Source organism: Schistocerca piceifrons, chromosome X (genome assembly GCF_021461385.2).
Source record: "Schistocerca piceifrons isolate TAMUIC-IGC-003096 chromosome X, iqSchPice1.1, whole genome shotgun sequence".
In the NCBI taxonomy this organism is placed as follows: Eukaryota; Metazoa; Arthropoda; class Insecta; order Orthoptera; family Acrididae; genus Schistocerca; species Schistocerca piceifrons.
The window spans coordinates 70,746,446-70,769,820 of NC_060149.1; the positions used below are offsets into that span (position 1 = coordinate 70,746,446).

The following is a 23,375-nucleotide window of genomic DNA, read 5'->3' on the forward strand; positions in this document are numbered from 1 at the left end:
ACCGAATTATCATTTTTGCCTAATGTGACTCTATATTCAACACTTTTCCTATTTTTTTATGTTAATGTCTAAACACATACTTTACAGTTTTGTAATAACTGCCCTGCCCTTAAATAAAAGAAAGGAAAATTCAGAATGGAATGTAACAGTATTGTTGTTGTTGTTGTGGTCTTCAGTCCTGAGACTGGTTTGATGCAGCTCTCCATGCTACCCTATCCTGTGCAAGTTTCTTCATCTCCCAGTACCTACTGCAACCTACATCCCTCTGAATCTGCTTAGTGTATTCATCTCTTGGTCTCCCTCTACGATTTTTACCCTCCACCCTGCCCTCCAATGCTAAATTTGTGATCCCTTGATGCCTCAGGACATGTCCTACCAACCGCTCTCTTCTTCTCGTCAAGTTGTGCCACAAACTCCTCTTCTCCCCAATTCTCTTCAATACCTCCTCATTAGTTATGTGATCTACCCATCTAATCTTCAGCATTCTTCTGTAGCACCACATTTCGAAAGCTTCTATTCTCTTCCTGTCCAAACTATTTATCGTCCATGTTTCACTTCCATACATGGCTACACTCCATACAAATACTTTCAGAAACGACTTCCTGACACTTAAATCTATACTCAATGTTAACAAATTTCTCTTCTTCAGAAACGCTTTCCTTGCCATTGCCAGTCTACGTTTTATATCTTTTCTACTTCGACCATCATCAGTTATTTTGCTCTCCAAATAGCAAAACTCCTTTACTACTTTAAGTGTCTCATTTCCTAATCTAATTCCCTCAGCATCACCCAACTTAATTCGACTACATTCCATTATCCTCGTTTTGCTTTTGTTGATGTTCATCTTATATCCTCCTTTCAAGACACTGTCCATTCCGTTCAACTGCTCTTCCAAGTCCTTTGCTGTCTCTGACAGAATTACAATGTCATACGGGAACCTCAAAGTTTTTATTTCTTCTCCATGGATTTTAATACCTACTCCAAATTTTTCTTTTGTTTTCTTTACTACTTGCTCAATATACAGATTGAATAACATTGGGGAGAGGCTACAACCCTGACTCACTCCCTTCCCAACCACTGCTTCCCTTTCATACCCCTCGACTCTTATAACTGCCATTTGCTTTCTGTACAAATAGTAAATAGCCTTTTGCTCCCTGTATTTTACCCAGCCACCTTCAGAATTTGAAAGAGAGTATTCCAATCAACATTGTCAAAAGCTTTCTCTAAGTGTACAAATGCTAGAAACGTAGGTTTGTCTTTCCTCAATCTTTCTTCTAAGATAAGTCGAAAGGTCAGTATTGCCTCACGTGTTCCAACATTTCTACGGAATCCAAACTGATCTTCCCCGAGGTTGGCTTCTACCAGTTTTTCCATTCATCTGTAAAGAATTCGCATTAGTAACAATATTATGAAAAGGAAAGTTGCTACTCATCATATAGCCGAGCTGCTGAGTTGCAGATTGGCACTACAAAAACACTGTCACAAATAAAGTTTTCAGCCAGTAAGGCCTTCATCAAAAATAGATCACACACACACACACACACACACACACACACACACACACACAAATGCAACTCACACACATGAATGTAATCTCAGGCAACTGGAACCACATTGTGAGCAGCAGCACCAGTGCATTATGGGAGTGGTGACTGGGTGGGGGAAAGGAGGAGGCTGGGGCAAGGAGAGGGAGGGATAGCAGGGTAGGGATGGCAGACAGTGAAGTGCTGCTGGTTAGATGGTGGGCAGAGGTGAAGTGGGGGGAGGGGGGTAGCAGAAAACGAGAGAAGTAAAAAGTTATCTTATAAAGCTTCCTGTAATCAACACAAAAGTGCCAACTGCCATACTTCTTCCTGACGAGGACCACTAGTGATGACCATGGGCTCTGCAAAGGTTGAATGATGTCATTCTTCATCATTTCCTCTACCTCATCACGAATTATTTGACATTCTGTTGCTGACACATGGTATGCTCTCTGGCTTATTGGTTGATGGTCCCCAGTGCTAATCCGGAGCTTCACCATCAGTTTGTCTAATTTGCTCTTCACCTGTGGATTGAAGCATTGAGAGAACTCTTGAAGAATGGCAAGTAGCTTCTTCTGTTGTGCCTTAGTGAGATATGGTGACAGTTGAGCTAGGCGATCTTGTCTCATAGTGGTAGTGCTAATTTCCCCCACAGTCTCAGCATGGGAGGTTTCTATGATGCTCAGCTGTACTTCAATTAACGGCTCAGCGTTTGGTATGCACATGCATCTTGGAAGGATCTGTGGTTCTCAGCAACAGTTAACTATCCACAATTCACTGAATCGGTTCTTAAACGAGATGACAGAGGCTGTGATGACCGAGTTGTTCCTCAGTGGTATGCTTCTCTTACATTCCTCTACAAGCTCCATGGGTTGATGCATGGCATGACACATGACAGTTACCTTTCTAGCGCTGACTGCAGAAATGATCACTTCATCCAGCACAAATAGTCTCCACATATTCGGATGCACATCTTCCTGTCCACAGTATCTCATCTAGTCTAGCATAATCTTTGAGCAACCACAATCTATAAATTGCTCAAATGGTTCAAATGGCTCTGAGCACTATGGGACTTAACATCTGAGGTCATCAGTCCCCTAGAACTTAGAACTACTTAAACCTAACTAACCTAAGGACATCACACACATCCATGCCCAAGGCAAGATTCGAACCTGCGACCATAGCAGTTGCGCGGTTCCAGACCGAAATGCCTAGAACCGCTCGGCCACCACGGCCAGCCTATAAATTGCCCGAGAGGCTTTCAAAAAGTCCCATGCAAGAATGACATCGTGACTACACTCTTGTAAGACGATGAATTCTAAGGGTTGTGTATGGCCTCGTATACCCACATGAATGGTACATCTTCCTGTAAGGTTTTACATATTTCCCATTAGCCATCTTCAGCAGAGATGTTTTGATGTCAACGAATACGGTTTTCTGCAACTGGCGACGGTACTTCTCTGAAATGACTGAATATGATGCTCCAGAGTCCACAAGAGCCTGGGCTGGTCGGCCATCCATGAGGATATCAATGTAGTTTCCTATCATTTTTGTAGTGATTGACAGTGGAGGATTTTTCTCTTCGGCGACCTCACCTCCAAGGAATGTCGTACCCTTTAGTTTCACAGGTTGTGGCTACTAGGTGATTGGCTGGAGCTTCTAAACGGTGATGGAGACCTTGATCGGCGTGTTAGGGAGCGTCCTCTCCAGCGTCTAGCTCACGGCGATGGTGACCTACGGCGTCCAGAACCCACATCTTCTTGTTCATCTTCGTCATCTCAGAGTTGGCGTTGGCTAAGATCGGTCTACTGTCTTCTGGTGTGGGCATCATCAAATATCCACCTCCTTTCTCGACAATAGCGCACCACATGCCCCAGTCATCCACAGCGGAAACATACTGGTTGGTTATCTTGGGTCCTCCAGACGTCAGTCTTCCTGGGTGGCCAAACAGGTTCCTCATGCGACATTGTAGGAATGTAACTCCACAAGGGTCTCGACTTTTTCTCCATTTAAAGGGAAATGAAGGACGAGAGATTGGGTTCAATGTCTGTTCAACTTCCTCCCTTACGACCTCTTGAAGCGTCTCTGTTTTTTGCTCACCGTGCAATCCAAGTGCCTTCTGAACTTCATCTCTCACTATCTGATGAAGAACACTTGTGAAATCAGTTGCTGTCTCCGTCACAGACATTGATATGACATTTGGAAGCCATTCAAACTTCTTGTGTGTAAGTCTTTTTTGATGCATTGTCTCGATATACTGGCACGACTTTATGAAGTAATCTGCTGTCGAAACCTCTTCAAGAATAGGGCTTGGTACACGTCCTCTGCAACACCCTTCATGAGATGTACAACCTTATCTTCCTCTTTCATTCTATGATCCACTATTTTACACAGCTCCAAGACATCTTGAATGTAGGATGCTGTAGTTTCTCCTGGACACTGTGCCCTGCACTTTAGTTTATCTTCAGCCTTGCACTCCTGTTATTGTGTGTTGCCGAAATACTTGCACAGTTCTGCCTGGAATACTTTGCAGCTTGTGAACTTCTCCTCATTGTTTTCATACCATTTCTTGACAGTGCCCTCCAAGGAGAAAAATATGTTAGCCAAACACACGGTGTCATCCCATTTGTTAAATTTGGATATATGCTCATATACCTTCACCCACTTGTTTGGATCCAGAGAACCTGGAAGGCTGTCTCATGTGGTGGCACACAGTTGCTGTCATTGTAATGTCCCCTTCTTCATCTGTCTGCGATAGATTGTGATCTGTTGAATATGGCTCGAACTCGGGTTTCTTGCCACGTAAATGATGGCTCTGTCATGGCCTGAGGAGAGCCTCTGTGTCATATATAATGTGCGCTACCACAAGGTCCAATTCCCCTGCACCTTCACCAGAATAATGTCACGTAGAAGGTGTAAGTAGATGAATGACGAACACTAACTTCACTTAATTAAGGTTTATTCAGCACTTGCACATACAAGAGCATGGAGCTAACTGCCTCTGGCCAGACCACATACAGTATATATACAGCTACAGAACATTCCAGTACAATGATGCTTGACATTTGTGGATACTTCTAGAATGTATTCGAATCAAATATAGAAATTAAAATTGTACAGTCCAGGTGAGTTTTGAACTCACATCCCTCCATACAACACTTCAGTTTCATAACCACTACACCACAAGGCTCCTCAGCTTTTTCTGCAACAATATAAATGAAATTGATGAGGGGAAGTTGATACAGTCCTCTTGGTAGATTAGGTACTGTAGTGTACAAAGTTTATGTCATGTAATATGTTTTCATTTAAACTACTTTTGGTAAGTTGAGCAATGTTAGTTACCTTTGTATACTATGTTAGGATTGTTAACAGATTGTTATGATGGCTTTCTATTTCGAATGTGGGTTTAGATTACTTTGTGTCTTGTATCCAAAGCTATTCTGGTGTTTTGTTTCTAAGTCCTACGTGGCAGAGAGTGCTATGGTGGTATTTAATCTTGATTAATTACTTCATTGGAGGTGTAAGGCTGGATTTGCAATGGGGAGTAGTTTTCAGTTGCGTAAGCTCTGTGAATTCTGATGAGCATACTTGTAACGTTGCATAATAACTGCAACACATGTACATCATGCAAACCGGCAGACACAGCATCTCAACAATTTATTACAATTTTACTGCATTAGTTTATTCTTTCTTTAAAAGTGTACCAACCTCTCCCAGAGTGTTGTGTTAAAGTAAAGTGTGGGCAGATTTCACATATGGAAGTGCAGTGTATGGACAACAGCATAATAGGTAAGGACAAGTAAGGTTAACAGGCCCTGTACGTGTGTCTCAACTTCAAGTACACAGCACCAGAATGTAGGTATGTGTTGTCATTCAGTCACACACCCCTTGAATACAAGTCTTCCATTTCCTGTTAGTCTCCACCTACTTTGTCTGTCAGTTTGTAAATTACTTTGCAGTTTAGGGTTTCAGCCAATATTTTTTCTCTGGTTAAACTGACGTATGCACAGTTCAGAAATAATTAGCTGGAGAACTGTTGATTATGACTGCTCTTATTCTGATGAGCATCATAATTGCCAAATTGAATTAAATTCAATCACCAGAGGGAATTTAACATATTTCAAAGAGTTGTTCATACCAGTTAGAGACAGCTGGTGAAGCAAGCTTTACAAACATTGTCTAAAGTGACCAATAGAAAGTGTGAGAAGATGCTCATGTGAGGTTCTCATGCATGTGAGAACAGCATTGTTTCCAAAAGGCACTCTCTCTGCCCTCAGCCTCTGACCTGACAACACACAACTTTCCTTCATGCCCTAGTATTCTGGACTTTGGTCCTGCCCTAACTTAGCCATGGTGGCCCCTCCAAGCAGCATGTGGCCTGTTTGCCTTCCCGAGGTGTGTCCCTTGTATATTGTATACTGAATTACACCATGCTTTTGCCTAATCAGTTCTCCCATTATCATTTGAAGTTACCCCTATTTGATGCTGTCTCTCTCATCCTTCCCTGCAACTGCACAGAATGGGTGTCAGTCCAATGAGACTGTGTGCTTGTTGTCATTGATTGGGGATGCAGTAGACCCAGGCACAGCACAGCTGTATGACAATTGGAACCAATATTTGCAACAGATCCTGTCTGATTACAACAGTAGTTGAGTCCATGGGGCACACACCCTAAGTGGTGGTGTATGGATGCCAAATGAGTTTTTCCCTATGAGTTAGATAAATTGCCACCAGATGTTTATTTGAGTGGAGGTGAAGGGTTTAGACTGACAACTTAAAATGTTCTAGTGAAGAGTACAGCAGAGTGATCTAAAGGCCACTACTAGACAGGTGTGAAGAAGTAAAAAAGGTGCAATGTTACTGGCCTAACAATAGATTGACTGTGTCTTATTGCAAATCCCAGTGTTCAAAAAGGAGAAAACAAAACAGTTCTGCCCCTTTACAAAGGGCCTTACCAAATTATGTGGTTGAAATCCCCAGTCAATGATGAACTACAGTTGGCAGATTGCACTTGATTGTGCATTTTGGTAGATTGAAGCCCCATCACGGATAAGTAGTACTGCCTCCATTGGTGGTTCCAGTGGACTCACTGCCAGTAAAACCCAGTGCTCCAGTGCTGAGAATGGTGTTTGGAAGAGGAGAAATCTCCAGCCCCCAGTGCCACACAGTTACCACTTACAGTCACAGATCCCTATACCTTATAATCATGAAACTGAGTGTGATAATTTTAATTGTTTTGAACTATAAATGACCTCCAGTAAGTAAATGCAAAAATAATTATCTAGGGTCAGCCCTTCAGCAATAAGTAAGTAATACATCATGAAATGCCTTTATGCCTCACTATTCTCACTCCATCACTTCTTTATGTATTTTTTGTGTATTACTTTATGTTCAGTGTCTTATGCTTTGTATATGCAATTGTAGCTGTTGAATGCTTTCTTTGTTGTTGTTTTGGAGATGGACCAAACAGGAGCTTCTATATGCTAAATGATGATTAATTGAAACACTCAGCTGCTGACAGGTGTTGTTGATATACCTCAATGGGGACAGCAGAAAATGTGTGCCTCAACCCGGACTCAAACCCAGGATCTCCTGCTTACGTCGCAGATGCTCTATCCGTCTGAGCCACTGAGGGCACAGATGAATAACGCGACTGCAGGGACTTATCCCTTGCGCACTTCCCATGAGACCCACATTCCCAATTGTCCACAATCTACATACGTAATGTACCTAATAGATATTTGCCCATCCACTCATTACTCACGCCAACTAAGGTGACGATTGTCATAAGAGTTCAGGCAACCTGTGCGCATTCGCACAGATGAAGATCAATGACCGGGTAGCCTTTTAACTATGTTTATATGTGGGTCTCACAGGAAGCTTGCAAGGGATAAGTCCCTGCAGTTGCGCTTATCATCTGTGTCCCCGGTGGCTCAGATGGATAGAGCATCTGCCATGTAAGCAGGAGATCCCGGGTTCAAATCCGAGTTGAGGCACACATTTTCAGCTTTCCCCATCAAGTTATATCAACAACACCTGTCGGCAGCTGAGGGTTTCAATTAATTATCATTTATTCTAGAGAAGCTGTATGGTCATCAATGGTATCTGTTCTTTCGAGAACAGTTACTATCTTCATATATAGTTAAAGGTTACCTGGCCATTGACCTTTATCTTTGCGAATGCACACAGGTTGCCTGAACTCTTATGAGAATCGTCACCTTAGTTGGTGCAAGTAATGAGTGGATGGCCAAAAATCTATTAGGTACATTACGTATATAGATTGTGGACAGATGGGAATGTGGGTCTCATGGGAAGCATGCAAGGGATAAGTCCCTACAGTCGCACTATTCATCTGTGTCCTCGGTGGCTTAGATGGATAGAACGTCTGAGATGTAAGCAGGAGATTCCGGGTTCGAGTCCCGGTCAAGGCACACATTTTCATCTGTCCCCCTCAATGTATATCATTAACACCTATTGACAGCTGAGGGTTTCAATTAACTATCATTTATTCTAGAGAAGCCCCACGGTCATCAATGGAATCTGTTCTTTCGAGAAAAGTTACTATCTTCATATACTTCTATATGCTAGTTTTGCTTTATAGTGCTTTGCTGCCTCATACAGTGTATCTCCTTGTCAGCTACACCTCAATATTTTTGCCATTTCTCCACCAAGCTCACATGGAGAGTTTCTCATGTCATATAGTGTACCCTCCTAATACGAAGGGTGTTCAGTAAATAATACAACACTTTTTTTTCTAAAACCATGTTAGTTTTATTCAGGATTCCAATACACCATATTGTTTGCCACTCTTCTGGCTATGAAACCCTATTTTTCAACATAATCTCCATTCAATTCGATGGACCTGATGTACACACAAAGGAATGGGTAACACCACTATCTATCGCTAGAGCAGTTGCCTCACCACTACATCCCACATCTCATCAGTCCACTAGCCTTCAAAGCCTGGTGTGGGCAGTCAAGCTGCAGATCTTCAAGCCCCCTGTCATGAGCTGTGACCCCTAACTTTTCCTATTATACATTTTTCGAACTTACACTCATACATCAAAAATTTCAGATTGTTCAACACTCATCCTCCCACAGGTGGTAAGTCCCTTATCTGAGCAACCTATCTTTCCAAGGGAGTATCCGATGCAAATTATAAACATTGTAAGTACTACTCCTGCAGAATGAGGAAGAGTTGTACAGAAGTCTACCTGTTTTGCCGAATTCGGGAGTGCTTTGTTAGCGATTTTGAATTATTACATTTTCTTTTTTCCATGTCTGTAGTTGTCATGAGTTCATAGGACCATTCCAATGACTAGCATACTGTAACCAGCATATGTTGCAGGCCAAGAGTTGGTCATATTGATCAGAGACAGCTGGGGACACTCACTTTATGAATGTCACCTAGAGAAACTAATGAAAAGTGTGAGAAGATGGTCACGTGAGGTTTTGGAGGATGTGAGCACTGTGTTTGTTCCAGAACTCTTTCTCTACCCTCAGCCTCCAACCTGACAATAAAAACCTTCCTTCATGCTCATAGTTTTCCGGACTTTGGTCTACCATAACTTAGTCATGATGGCCCCTCCAAGCAGCTGGTAGTCTGTTCAACTTCCCCTGCTGTGCCCTTGTATCCTACATATTGAATTATCTGGTGATTTTCCAAGCTAATTATTATTTTATCATTTCAAGCTACCAAATGCTCACCCTCTCATCCTGCCCTGCACCTGTCTTGCATAGCATGCTTCAAGGAAAAGATATATGTTGATTCCCGTGCTGCTAAAACAATAATTCTCAAAGTTGGCCAGAATCTCTTCTTCTGATTCATCAAATTAATATATAAAACTTAGAACTCCTGTGTATAGCTTACGTATATACATTTGAAGACATAAAATATAATTGAGTCTTCAATACATTTATTTTTTTAATACTCAAGGTCTGTGTAACGATCTATGGTTTTCAATCATCTTAAAATATGTTGCCAAATATACATAAAGTTGGGTCACTAAACAGTGAACACAGGAGGTGCTGAGCACATAATAAAGTTTCTATGTGCCTGTCAATTGTCCACAACCTCCTTTGGTTAGTGAACTAAACTCAGACACAGTATGTGTTGTAACTGTGACCGGGATGGTCGCGGGGTAGCAATGACGGAAAGCGCGGCGGGACCCACGGAGAGGCCCGCGAGCAACAACATGACGAGAGAGGACAGACACGACCAACGAAGGACAGAACGAATACAACAAGATCGAACAATGGAGTCACAAGGAAACAAACATGTCCACTCGTACACAGAACAAGGAAGTAAGCTGTCTAACGCGAGGCGAGGTGGCAACCAACGTACGCGAGATTAGACTGACTGGCTGAGCGAGAGGCAGGAGCTTAAGTATGCTATCGGGGGCGCCGCTATTGGCCACTGGAACCACGTGTTCCACTGTGGTGCCCTCACACTAAAAGCGGGCCAGGAGGCACACGCTGCCACAGCTTACGGTGCGATGGTGCAGAAACCTCTATGGGTCTTAGACGTCCATGACGTCTGGCGTGGATTCAAATTCCACAGCGCTCGGTACCAGTGTATGGACAAAATAAAACTGGCCAAGAAAACATCTGCAATAATGCTGATGTGGGACTGACAACTGTTAATGAATGTCACAGTTCTGTAATTTTAGATAACCTGACAGTATGAACCATGCCTCACATGAGAACATGAAAAACTGAGGATCCAAAGGTCTTGTTTCCACCTCACTCAGAAACCACTGACAGTACTCAACATTCACAAATTCATCTGGATGCTTTAACTCATGCATGGCAGTAAATTTGTAATGATACAGATGAAGGTCCTTTTTGATAATGTTTCCACACAGCAACCTCTTAATTCCCAGTTGCACAGATAAACAACATTGAAACTTGATAGGACTTCAGTTGAGAAATATTTTCTGAGGCTCAGGGTTTCTTTCAGATAGTTCCAGTTTTTATTAGCTGCAGAGCCTCTTTCATGGAATTTTGCCACTAAGTTTTGCATTGAAGACTTTGCTTGAGATTTTGCCAAAACTCTTCCAGTCTTAAACTCTTGCTAAATACTTCCAAACATGTTTTTCATGAAATGTGCTTCACATAACACTCAACAATGAAAATGCATCTGGATTGCCATGAATGTCAAAGCATCACTTCTGGCATGGGTAGGTGCAATGGCTCCATATTGAGTCTGCCTGGTGGATCCATGATAAAAGTTGTTGTGCTAGTCATCCTGAATGTAGTTTTCAGATGTTTGCCCACATCCCAATAGTAGAATACTGGGCTGATACCAATGTCCCATCCCAGTTACACTACTTGCAAACATTGCAAAAACTTCACTCACTTTCACATACATGAACACTACATGCTAACAGTTGGGGTACACATATTCCATCCTGAGGGCAGGGGGATTATGGGGTGGGAGTGGCAACACCAAAAGGAAAGGTACCTGGCAACCCTTTAAACCAACAATGCCAAGTCTATTAATAAACATTACCAACCATGCACTGATGCAGTGCAACAACACAGCAAGAAGGAGATAACAATCAACAATGATCACATGTTGTTTTATTGCGAGCACTATTTTGTGTTGGGACACTAAATATGTCTGCTCCTCTCACTCACTCAGATGTAATGACAAAGAAAAATACTCAGGGCAGAGCATGCAGGATATGTGCATGCATAGAAATTTGACAGCAATTAACTGGAACATTTAAATATGGTTTTTCAGCATTTTCTGAATTGGGTAGTTCTCTTCATTAAATGGGGTCAGTTCCACATAAACATTATATATAATTGCTGGGCCAGTTTTAATCATCCTATCATAGACTTTCCTTCAGTGTCTAAAGCTAACTTAAGATTAATAAACATCATACTTTATCAATAAAGCTAAGATTGTTGCAGATTACAGACAACATGAGAGGAAAATATTTTTGAATTTAACTCTTAACTAATAGCTGCTGCCCAACTGCCTACTTATTTTGCATTAATACATAGAAGACTTCTAAGAAATAAAGGGGATTTTCGGTTAAAATTGTTTCTACAGCTACATCTGCATTACTACTCAGCAATTTACACTTCAGTGGATGGTAGAATGTTCATACAACCACCTTCAGACTACTTCTTGATCTTTCAGCTCTTGAATAGCACATGGGAAAAATGAACACCTAAATCTTTCAGTGTGAGTTCTGATTTCTCTTATTTTCCCTATGTTTCCTCTTATTTTTCTGATGTTGATTGAAGTAAACAAAATTTTATTGAATTTGGAGGAGAAAGATAGTAATTAAAATGCTGTGAAAAGATCTAGCTGCAATGAAAAATGTTTGTTTTAATGATTGTCATACCAACTCATGTGTCACATCTGCGACACTCTCTCCCTTTTTTCATGGTAATACAAAATAAGCTACTCTTCTTTGAATTTTTTTGATATCCTCCATCAGTCCTATCTGGTAAGGATCCCATTTCATACAGAAATAGTCCAGAAGAAGGTGGACAACCATAGTATAGGTAGTCTCTTTAGTAGACTTGTTGCATCTTCTAATGTTCTGCCAATAAAACTCAGCTCAACTTCACCACAACATTTTCTATGTTATGGTTCCAGTTTAATTTATTCATAACTGTAATTCCTATGTATTTAATTGAATCAACAACCTTTAAATTTGAGCAATTTATTGTGTAACCAAAATTTAACAGGTTTTTTTTTTTAGTACCCATATAGAGGACCTTACAATTTCATTGTTTAGGGTCAGCTGCCATTTTTTGTACTATACAGATACCTTGTCTAAATCACTTCACATTTTGCTCTTCTGATGACTTTACTAGATGGTAAATAATAGTATCATCTGAAAACAATCTTAGTGGGCTGCGCTCAGATGGACTCCTAAATCCTTCACATAGATTAAGAACTTCAGGGGGCCTATGAGGCTTCCATGTGGAACCCCAGATATCACTGCTGTTCCACCATATGACTTCTCTTAATTACTATCAACCATGACCTTCCAGACAGTAATTCATGAATCCAGTCACTGAACTGATATGACTGTCCATAGGCACACAATTGAAATAGAAGCATCCCATGACAAATGTTGCCTAAAGCCTTCTGAAAATCTAGAAATTTGGAATCAATTGGAGGTCTGCTGCCAATAGCACTCATTACTTCATGTAGATAAAGAGCCAGCTGTGTTTCATGAGAATGATATTTTCCTGAATCTGCACTGGTTAGGTGTCAATAGATCATTTTCTTTGAGGTACTGGCATTTCATAATGTTTGAACACTTTCTACATCCCAAAATTGTACAGCAAATTGACTTCAATGAGATTGGGATGTAATTCAGTGGATTACTTGTACTTCATTTCTTGTCTACTGGTGTGAGCTGCGCAACTTCACTGTCTCCATGGCCTTTTGTCATCAGAGCCAAGGTTTATGATTACTAAAAATGGCACTATTTCATCAGCATACTCTAAAAGGTACCTAACTTGTGTACAATATGAACTCAGAAGACTTGCTTTCATTAAGCGACAAGTTGCTTTGTTTAATCAATGTTGTCTTTTTCTAAATTGCTCATGTTGACAGCTGTTATCAATTCAAATTCTTGAATATTTACTGCATCTTCTCTGGTGAAGGGATTTCAGAGGACTGTGTATAGTAACTCTGCTTTAGTGTCATTGCCTTTGGTGAAGGTAGTGATTGAGTCTTGCCACTGGTATTCTATACATCACATTTTATTTTAAAAAAATAAAAGGGAAGTCTGTGATGATTCTGGATATCCATTGGCTGACTTCAAGACAATATGTAATGTGTCACCACATATAATGCTTTTATATGGTTCATTACATGGGGGGTCTTGATTTTTGTCTGGTATTATGCTGGTGTATGTCACAGATTTTGTTGCACTGTTTTGGTAAAGCAAATTCTTAGACAACAAGTGGGTGCCAGATCTGTTAATCACAGCAATAATTCATTGACCCCACATTAGCAGTTAGTGCCCTCAATTGCTGTCTCAAACATAGCACAGCATAACACATCATGAGAAACTGCTAGACTATAAGGGAGCACATCCACACTCAAAAATTCACACAAGGGCATTATTCATGTATCCAGCAAGACCTGAGGAACTGCCTAATATTATAAAGGGATTACCTAATAAGTATTTGCTGGATAATGATGAGATAACAGATGTTATAATCAAATCAAGTGCAAATATTATTGTAGAATCAGTAACAGACTTTTTAAGCTCGTCATTCAAGGATGGTGTATTTTCAAATAGTTTAAAAGATGCAAAAGTAGCACATTGCACAAGATGGGTGCCAAATACGGCATTAATAACTACAGACCAATATCAGTTTTGAGAGATTTCAGCAAAATTATGGAAAAAATGTTCCTTAATCCAGGTGACTCCAGTATATACAAATGGTAAAAGAATGGACCCACAAAATTATACAACAGTATCCCAAACTTCAGTTTACTGCTGAATCCTTGAACATATTCTCAGCCTGAATATATTAAACTTTCTTCAGGCTGAGAAGCTTATATCCCCGAATCAGCATGGTTTTAGAAAGCATCTTTCATGCGAACCTCAGCTTGCCCTTTTCTCACACAATATACTGAAAATTATGGATGAAGGTCAAGAGGCAGATCCCATATTTCTATATTTCCAGAAAGCATTTGACACGGTGTCTCACTGCTGGCTGTTAATGAAGGTATGAGCATATGGAATAAGTTCACAGATATAAGAATGGCTTGAAGACTTCTTAAGAAATAGAACCCAGTATGCTGTCCTCAGTGGCAAGTGTTCATCAGAGGCAAGGGTATCATTGGGACACACCAGAGAAGTGTGATAGGACCACTGATGTTTTCTATACACATAAATGATTTGACTGACAGGGTGGACAGCAATCTGCGGTTGTTCACTAATGGTGCTGTGGTATACAGTAAGGTGCTGAAGTTGAGTGACCGTGGAAAGACACAAGATGACTTAGACAACATTTCTAGTTGTGTGATGAATGGCAGCTAGCTCAAAATGTGGAAAAATGTAAGTTAATGGGGATGAGTAGAAAGAAAAAACCTGTAATGTTCAGATACAGTACTACTAGTGTCCTGCTTCACAGTCAAGTTGTTTAAATATCTGGACATAATGTTGCAGAGCAATATGCAATGGAAGAAGCATGAGAGAACTGTGGTAGGGAAGGCAAATGGTCGACTTCAGTTTATTGGGACAATTTTAGGAAAGAGTGGTTCACCTGTTAAGGAGACTGCATGTAGGACATTGGTGCAACCTATTCTTGGGTGCTGTTCAAGTGTTTGAGATCTATACCAGGTCGAACTGAAGGAAGACATCAAAGCAGTTCAGAGGCAGGCTGCTAAATTTGTTACCTGTAGGTAAGGGAAATGCAAAGGCTCAATCTAGATATAGTAGGGGACAGTGAAGTGAAGTGGAAGGAAGACAAGGATTTCTGGTCAGATGAGTATCGGGTAATATCAACAGCAGCAGAAAATGGTATAACAGGTGTAGGATTCGTTATGAATAGGAAGGTAGGGCAGAGGGTGTGTTACTGTGAATAGTTCAGTGACCGGGTTGTTCTAATCAGAATCGACAGCAGACCAACACCGACAACAATAGTTCAGGTATACATGCCGATGTCGCAAGCTGAAGATGAACAGATAGAGAAAGTGTATGAGGATATTGAAAGGGTAATGCAGTATTTAAAGGGGGACGAAAATCTAATAGTTATGGGCGACTGGAATGCAGTTGTAGGGGAAGGAGTAGAAGAAAAGGTTACAGGAGAATATGGGCTTGGGACAAGGAATGAAAGAGGAGAAAGACTAATTGAGTTCTGTAACAAGTTCAGCTAGTAATAGTGAATACCCTGTTCAAGAATCACAAGAGGAGGAGGTATACTTGGAAAAGGCCGGGAGATACGGGAAGATTTCAATTAGATTACATCATGGTCAGACAGTAATTCCGAAATCAGATACTGGATTGTAAGGCGTACCCAGGAGCAGATATAGACTCAGATCACAATATAGTAGTGATGAAGAGTAGGCTGAAGTTCAAGACATTAGTCAGGAAGAATCAATACGCAAAGAAGTGGGATACGGAAGTACTAAGAAATGACGAGATACGTTTGAAGTTCTCTAACGCTATAGATACAGCAATAAGGAATAGCGCAGTAGGCAGTACAGTTGAAGAGGAATGGACATCTCTAAAAAGGGCCTTCATAGAAGTTGGGAAGGAAAACATAGGTACAAAGAAGGTAGCTGCGAAGAAATCATGGGTAACAGAAGAAATACTTCAGTTGATTGATGAAAGGAGGAAGTACAAACATGTTTCAGGAAAATCAGGAATACAGAAATACAAGTCGCTGAGGAATGAAATAAAGAGGAAGTGCAGGGAAGCTAAGACGAAATGGCTGCAGGAAAAATGTGAAGACATCGACAAAGATATGATTGTCGGAAGGACAGACTCAGCATACAGGAAAGTCAAAACAACCTTTGGTGACATTAAAAGCAACGGTGGTAACATTAAGAGTGCAACGGGAATTCCACTGTTAAATGCAGAGGAGAGAACAGATAGGTGGAAAGAATACATTGAAAGTCTCTATGAGGGTGGACATTTGTCTGATGTGATAGAAGAAGAAACAGGAGTTGATTTAGAAGAGATAGGGGATCCAGTATTAGAATCGGAATTTAAAAGAGCTTTGGAGGACTTACGGTCAAATAAGGCAGAAGGGATAGATAACATTCCATCAGAATTTCTAAAATCATTGGGGGAAGTGGCAACAAAACGACTATTCACGTTGGTGTGTAGAATATATGAGTCTGGCGATATACCATCTGACTTTCGGAAAAGCATCATCCACACAATTCCGAAGATGGCAAGAGCTGACAAGTGCGAGAATTATCACACAATCAGCTTAACAGCTCATGCATCGAAGCTGCTTACAAGAATAATATACAGAAGAATGGAAAAGAAAATTGAGAATGCGCTAGGTGACGATCAGTTTGGCTTTAGGAAAAGTAAAGGGATGAGAGAGGCAATTCTGACGCTACGGCTAATAATGGAAGCAAGGCTAAAGAAAAATCAAGACAGTTTCATAGGATTTGTCGACCTGGAAAAAGCATTCGACAATATAAAATGGTGCAAGCTGTCCGAGATTGTGAAAAAAGTAGGGGTAAGGTATTGGGAGAGACGGGTCATATACAATATGTACAACAACCAAGAGGGAATAATAAGAGTGGACGATCAAGAATGAAGTGCTCGTATTAAGAAGGGTGTAAGACAAGGCTGTAGACTTTTGCCCCTACTCTTCAATCTGTACATCGAGGAAGCAATGATGCAAATAAAAGAAAGGTTCAGGAGTGGAATTAAAATACAAGGTGAAAGGATATCAATGATACGATTCGCTGATGACATTGCTATCCTGAGTGAAAGTGAAGAAGAATTAAATTATCTACTGAACGGAATGAACAGTCTAATGAGTACACAGTATGGTTTGAGAGTAAATCGGAGAAAGACGAAGGTAATGAGAAGTAGTAGAAATGAGAACAGCGAGAAACTTAACATCAGGATTGATGGTCACGAAGTCAATGAAGTTAAGGAATTCTGCTACCTAGGCAGTAAAATAACCAATGACGGACGGAGCAAGGAGGACATCAAAAGCAGACTTGCTATGGCAAAAAAGGCATTTCTGGCCAAGAGAAGTCTACTAATATCAAATACCGGCCTTAATTTGAGGAAGAAATTTCTGAGGATGTACGTCTGGAGTACAGCATTGTATGGATTGTGGGAAAACTGGAACAGAAGAGAATCGAAGCATTTGAGATGTGGTGCTATAGACGAATGTTGGAAATTAGGTGGACTGATAAGGTAAGGAATGAGGAGGTTCTACGCAGAATCGGAGAGGAAAGGAATACGTGGAAAACACTGATAAGGAGAACGGACAGGATGATAGGACATCTGCTAAGACACGAGGGAATGGCTTCCATGGTACTAGAGGGAGCTGTAGAGGGCAAAAACTGTAGAGGAAGACAGAGATTGGAATACATCAAGCAAATAATTGAGGACGTAGGTTGCAAGTGCTACTCTGAGATGAAGAGGTTAGCACAGGAAAGGAATTCGTGGCAGGCCGCATCAAACCGGTCAGTAGACTGATGACCAAAAAAAAAAAAAAAAAAAAAGTTTCAAACATCATGTAAATATTACAGAGATGTTTCAGGCACTCAAATGGGAATCCCTGGAGGGAAGGTTATGCTCTTTTGAAGAAACGCTATTGAGAAAATTTAAATAACTGGCATTTGAAACTGACTGTCACGCAATTCTACTACTGCTAAAATACATCTACATCTACATGGATAATCTGCAAATCACATTTAAGTGCCTGGTAGAGGGTTCATTGAACCACCTTCACAATTCTCTATTATCCCAATCTCGTATTGTGAGCAGGAAGAATGAACACCTATATCTTTCGGTACGGGCTCTGATTTCGCTTATTTTATCTTTGTGATCATTCCTCCCTATGTAAGTCAGTGTCAACAAAATATTTTTGCATTCGGAGGAGAAAGTTGGTGATTGGAATTTCGTAAGAAGATCCTGTCGCAATGAAAAACGCCTTTCTTTTAATGATGTCCATCCCAAATCCTGTATCATTTCTGTGACACTCTCTCCCATATTTCACAATAATACAAAACATGCTGCCTTTCTCTGAACTTTTTTGATATACTCAGTCAGTCCTATCTGGTAAGGATCCCACACCATATAACAGTATTCTAAAAGAGGATGGACAAGCGTAGTGTAGGCAGTCTCCTTAGTAGGTCTCTTACATTTTCTAAGTGTCCTGCCAATGAAACACAGTCTTTGATTAGCCTTCCCCACAACATTTTCTATGTGTTCCTTCCAATTTAAATTGTTCGTAATTGTAATTCTTAGGTATTTAGTTGAATTTACGGCTTATAGATTAGACTGATTTATTGTGTAACTGAAGTTTAACGTGTGCTTTTCAGCACTCATGTGGATGACCTTGCAATTTTTGTTATTTAAGGTCAACTGCCACTTTTCACACCATTTTGATATTTCTTCTAAATTGTTATGTTTATTTTAGTTAGACTTCTTGAGATCTTTGTACATTATTGACCTGATTTATGATCATTATGGAATTTATTATCTGTATGCTGATCAACATCAATGTAACCGGTGATAATAAATGTATATAAATTAAAAATTAACTTTGATTATGTTGATTTGACTACTTTAAAAATGATTAAGTATCTGTCAGTTCATCTATTGGATGCTGAATAAAAATGAAGGATGAGGTAATCGAGGTCAGTAATGTTACACAATGCTGTATCAGATTATGTGTAACATGCTATATCAAGTTTGTGGTGTTATGGATGTCAAATAAATATAAACATGAACACAAAACCTCCTACAGAATTTATTTCGCTTCTCTATGATTCCCACCAACTTTATGCAAGGTACCAACCAATATGTTCTATTTAACATTTTCCTTAGAGGCGCATGATATAGGGGTAATGGTGGAGATCAACAAAATTTCCCAATGTTTGTTAGATGAAGACATTTTGTTCTTTCTTAATAATTCATTTGAAAGTTGGAAGTATATTACTAATTTTAATCTCTATGCAGTACATGATTTTAGTAACAAAATACTTGACTAAAGTCTTAAAATTTGCTCACTTTCCATTATATTTAACACAGCAGGTACCTTCAGGTTATCTTTGTATTTTTTAAGAAGACCTGTTTAGTCATCAAAATGGCTCAACAGTGACAAATACCTTGAAACATTTCTAAAACATGTGTGGGATTTCTTCAGAACATCAACATTATACCCAGTACCATTGTGTACTTTCATGCATAATTTCACTGTCTTGATAACTCCAATCTCACATAATGACCTATTTTTAATCTCTAGTTTCTTTTATCTCAGTAGCACTTGCACTCTAGTCATCTGCCACAGTATTTCACTTTGAAGCTAGTATCACATCTCTTATTTCCTTTCAATTTTTATTTACATTTATTTATTTTTTATTTGCCTGCATTTTTAATGTCTCTAGCTATTTCTTAGTCATATGTTTATTCACATGCAACAGTTAGCTAGATCAATTGTGGTTCTTCTTTCCCTAGTACCTTACCATCCACACTGAAGCACCAAAAAAACTGTTATAGGTATACGTATTCAAATACAGATATATGTAAACAGACACAATGTGGTGATGCAGTTGGCAATGCCTATACAAAGCAACAAATGTCTGATGCAGTTTTTAGATCAGTTACTGCTGCAACAACAGTAGGTTATCAAGATTTAAGTGAGTTTGAATGTGGTGTTATAGTTGGTGCATGAGCGATGAGACACAGCATTCTGAGGTAGCAGTGAAGTGTGAATTTACCCATACGACCATTTCATGAGTGTATCAGGAATATCAGGACTCCAGTAAAACATCAAATCTCTGACATTGCTGTAGCCAGAAAAAGATCCTGCAATAATGGGACCAACAACACCTGAAGAGAATTGTTCAACATGACAGAAGTGCAACCCTTCTGCAGATTGCTGTAGATATCAATGCTGGGCCATGAACAAGTGTCAGCATGCGAACCTTTCAACAAAACATGGCCTCTTGCTTATTTTAGTTAGACTTCTTGAGATCTTTGTACATTATTGACCTGTTTTATGATCATTATGGAACTTATTATCTGTATGCCAAACAACATCAATGTAACCAGTGATAATAAATGTATATAAATTAAAAATTAACTTTGATTGTGTTGATTTGACTACTTTAAAAATGATTAAGCATCTGTCAGTTCATCTATTGGATGCTGAATAAAAATGAAGGATGAGGTAATCAAGGTCAGTAATGTTACACAATGCTGTATCAGATTCTGTGTAACATGCTATATCAAGTTCATATATTATCACATCATTATTATTACAATAATTTCGTAATTACATTACATCACATACATAATTTCACTGTCTTAATAACTCCAATCTCACATAATGACCTATTTTTAATCTCTAGTTTCTTTTTCTTAATAGCACTTGCACTCTAGTCATCTGCCGCAGTATTTCACTTTGAAGCTAGTATCACAATTGTAATTACATTACATCACATTCATTATTATTACAATTATTGATACAGGATTTTGGAGCTGAAGGGCTACTCGTATACCCTTGATGACTACATGACACAAAGCTTTATGCCTTGTCTGGTCCTGTCAACACTTACACTGGACTGTTGATGACTGGGAACATGTTGCCTGGGAGGACAAGTCTTATTTCAAATTGTATTGAGCAGATGAATGAGTACGGCTATGGAGACAACCTCATGAGTCCTTGGATGTTGTATGTCAGCAGGGGACTATTCAAGCTGGTGGAGGCTAGGTAATGGTGTGGGGCATGCGCAGTTGGAGTGATATGGGATCCCTGATACATCTAGATACAACTCTGACAGATGACACATATGTAAGCATCCTGTCTGATCACCTGTATCCATTCTTGTCTATTGTGCATTTTGACGGACTTGGGCAATTCCAATAGGACTCTGTGACATCCCACACATCAAAAATTACTATAGAGTGGCTCCAGGAACACTCTTCTCTGAGTTTAAACTGTTCCAGTTCCCCCCCCCCCCCCCCTTGTACTCTTACGGATTTATAGACAACCCTGCAGGATTAATGGTGTCAATTCCCTCAAGCACTACTTCAGACATTAGTCAAGTCCAACCCACATCATGTTGCGGCACTTCTGTGTGCTCGTGGAGGCCCTACACGATATTAGGCAGGTGTACCAAATTTCTTTGGCTCTTCAGTGTACATGACCCTTGAACAAGAGTATCAGCATATTGTCTTCGAACAGCTTTTCATGTTGTAGCCAAAATCTCTCAGTAGTTGCATAAGGCAAAATCAACCTTTCCTAATAATTACTCACTAATCCAAAGAATGATCATAGATTCTGAAGTTGGTAAATTTATTCAGATATTCTCTTGAAATGCCAACTGAAGTGAACAATGATGAAATAAACCTGATTTACTGACCTGTCTCCAAAATAGAAGAATGCCACTCCAAAAAATGTTGAGAACAAGAGGGCCATTGAAATTGATGTATGTACATATACGGCTTTATCACACACCCAGTTTTCTTGAGATGCAGCAGTGAGGGAGAACCAAGAGTCATCATATTCCCAGCCATACATGCATGGGATAGTCTCGTTCTTTTCTCCTGGACTCTTGTACATGAGACACGCACTGTAGGTCTTTCCATTCCTAATGAACAGAAAAAAATAAGTTGTATGAGAAAATATAAATATTTCTTAATTTTTACATTTTGTATGCTCTGAATTTAATAATATCAAACAGGTAATATTAACTGGATTCCTGAAAGAAAAAAGGAACAGAATGTCACAACCTATTGTATCTGTGTTCATGGGGGCAAAACTTACGTTGTATGAGTATTCACAGAAGAGGGTGAACTCCAATGAAAAAGAAAGATAAAACTCTGGTTGTTGAATTGAGCTTGTGGCAAAATAAAAGGTTTCAGTTTACCAAACAACTATGGCTCTTCACACACAAAACATTGTCAAAGTTACTCCTGCTTCCAAAAGTATTAACAAAGAATTATTAAATTTAGTGGAGTTTTTAATATAAAGCTGATTTTAAGTCTGTTTTACACTCATTGGTGTTCTCATTGTAGATGCAGAGTTGAAAATTGTGAGATATAACCAGTGTAAACATGGGGTCGTAGGCCTATAGGTAAAGTACAGGATAATTACTAAAATGACACTTCCAAGTGGCTACGTGATACATTTTTATTACCAGCAAACCTGCTCATATTAAATGAAGCAATTATCTGCAATAAATGCACTTTAGTAGTGAGCTTCTCACCTTGTTCTCCACCCAGAGAACAGAATTTTTTAGTCATTGGAATACTTCCACAAGGATATAATAATATCTATGTGCTGCAGATCACTGTGAAGCATATGGAACAGGGTATTTCCAGTTTATTACATATCTGGGTTTCTCCCTACTCCATTTGCTTATGGAATGCTGAAAGAATGATTGATTACATGCTCTCTGTGTGCTATAATTTGTCTAATCTTGTTCCTGCAATCTCTGCAGGAGGAAGTATGAGAGTATGTACCATATTTCTAGAATCCTCACTTAATATTTGTCCTTGGAACGTTGCAAGCAGACCATCTATATCTACACCTATGTCTGTTCCTAGAGTCATCATTTAAAATTGGTTCTTGAAATTTATGTCTATCTTCTAGAATCTGCCAGTTCAGTTCATTCAGTATCTCTATGAGACTTTACCACAGGGGGGAGGGGAACACCATGTGACCATTCCTGCTGTCCTTCCCTGCATACATTCAATCCCCATCTCCCCCCCTCCCCCCCCCCCCCCCACCCCAACCCCCCCAATTACTCCTATTTCATATGGATCCCACATACTTAAGCAACATTCTAGTACTGGTCTCACCAGTGATTTGCAAGCAATCTCCTTTGTAGACAATTTGCACTTCCCCAGTTTTCTACCAATAAACCAAAGTCTATCTTACCTGCTTTACTCACAACTGAGTGATCATTTCATTCATTATGCCTACTAACTTTTATACCCAGGTATTTGTATGGGTTAGTTGATTCCAACAGTGACTCATTGATATTATAGTGATAGGATACTACATTTTTTTCATTTTGTGACGTGCACAGTTTTACATTTCTGAACAATTAAACCAAGTAGTCAATCTTTGAACCAGTTTGAAACCTTATCAAAATCTGACTGAATATTTATGCAGCTTCTTTCAAACATTACTTCATCACAGACAACT

At 39.7% G+C, this 23,375-nt stretch overlaps 1 protein-coding gene across 3 annotated transcripts in view; it reads right to left on the reverse strand.

Moving 5' to 3' along the window:
• Positions 1-23,375, reverse strand: part of LOC124722904 (solute carrier family 22 member 7-like) — a 193,361-nt gene that overhangs the window by 126,018 nt on the left and 43,968 nt on the right. For all 3 annotated transcript variants that reach the window (XM_047248046.1, XM_047248045.1, XM_047248044.1), the window contains exon 3: positions 21,586-21,813. In XM_047248046.1, coding sequence (XP_047104002.1) covers positions 21,586-21,813 — 228 coding nt within the window. The remainder of the gene's footprint in view (positions 1-21,585; positions 21,814-23,375) is intronic.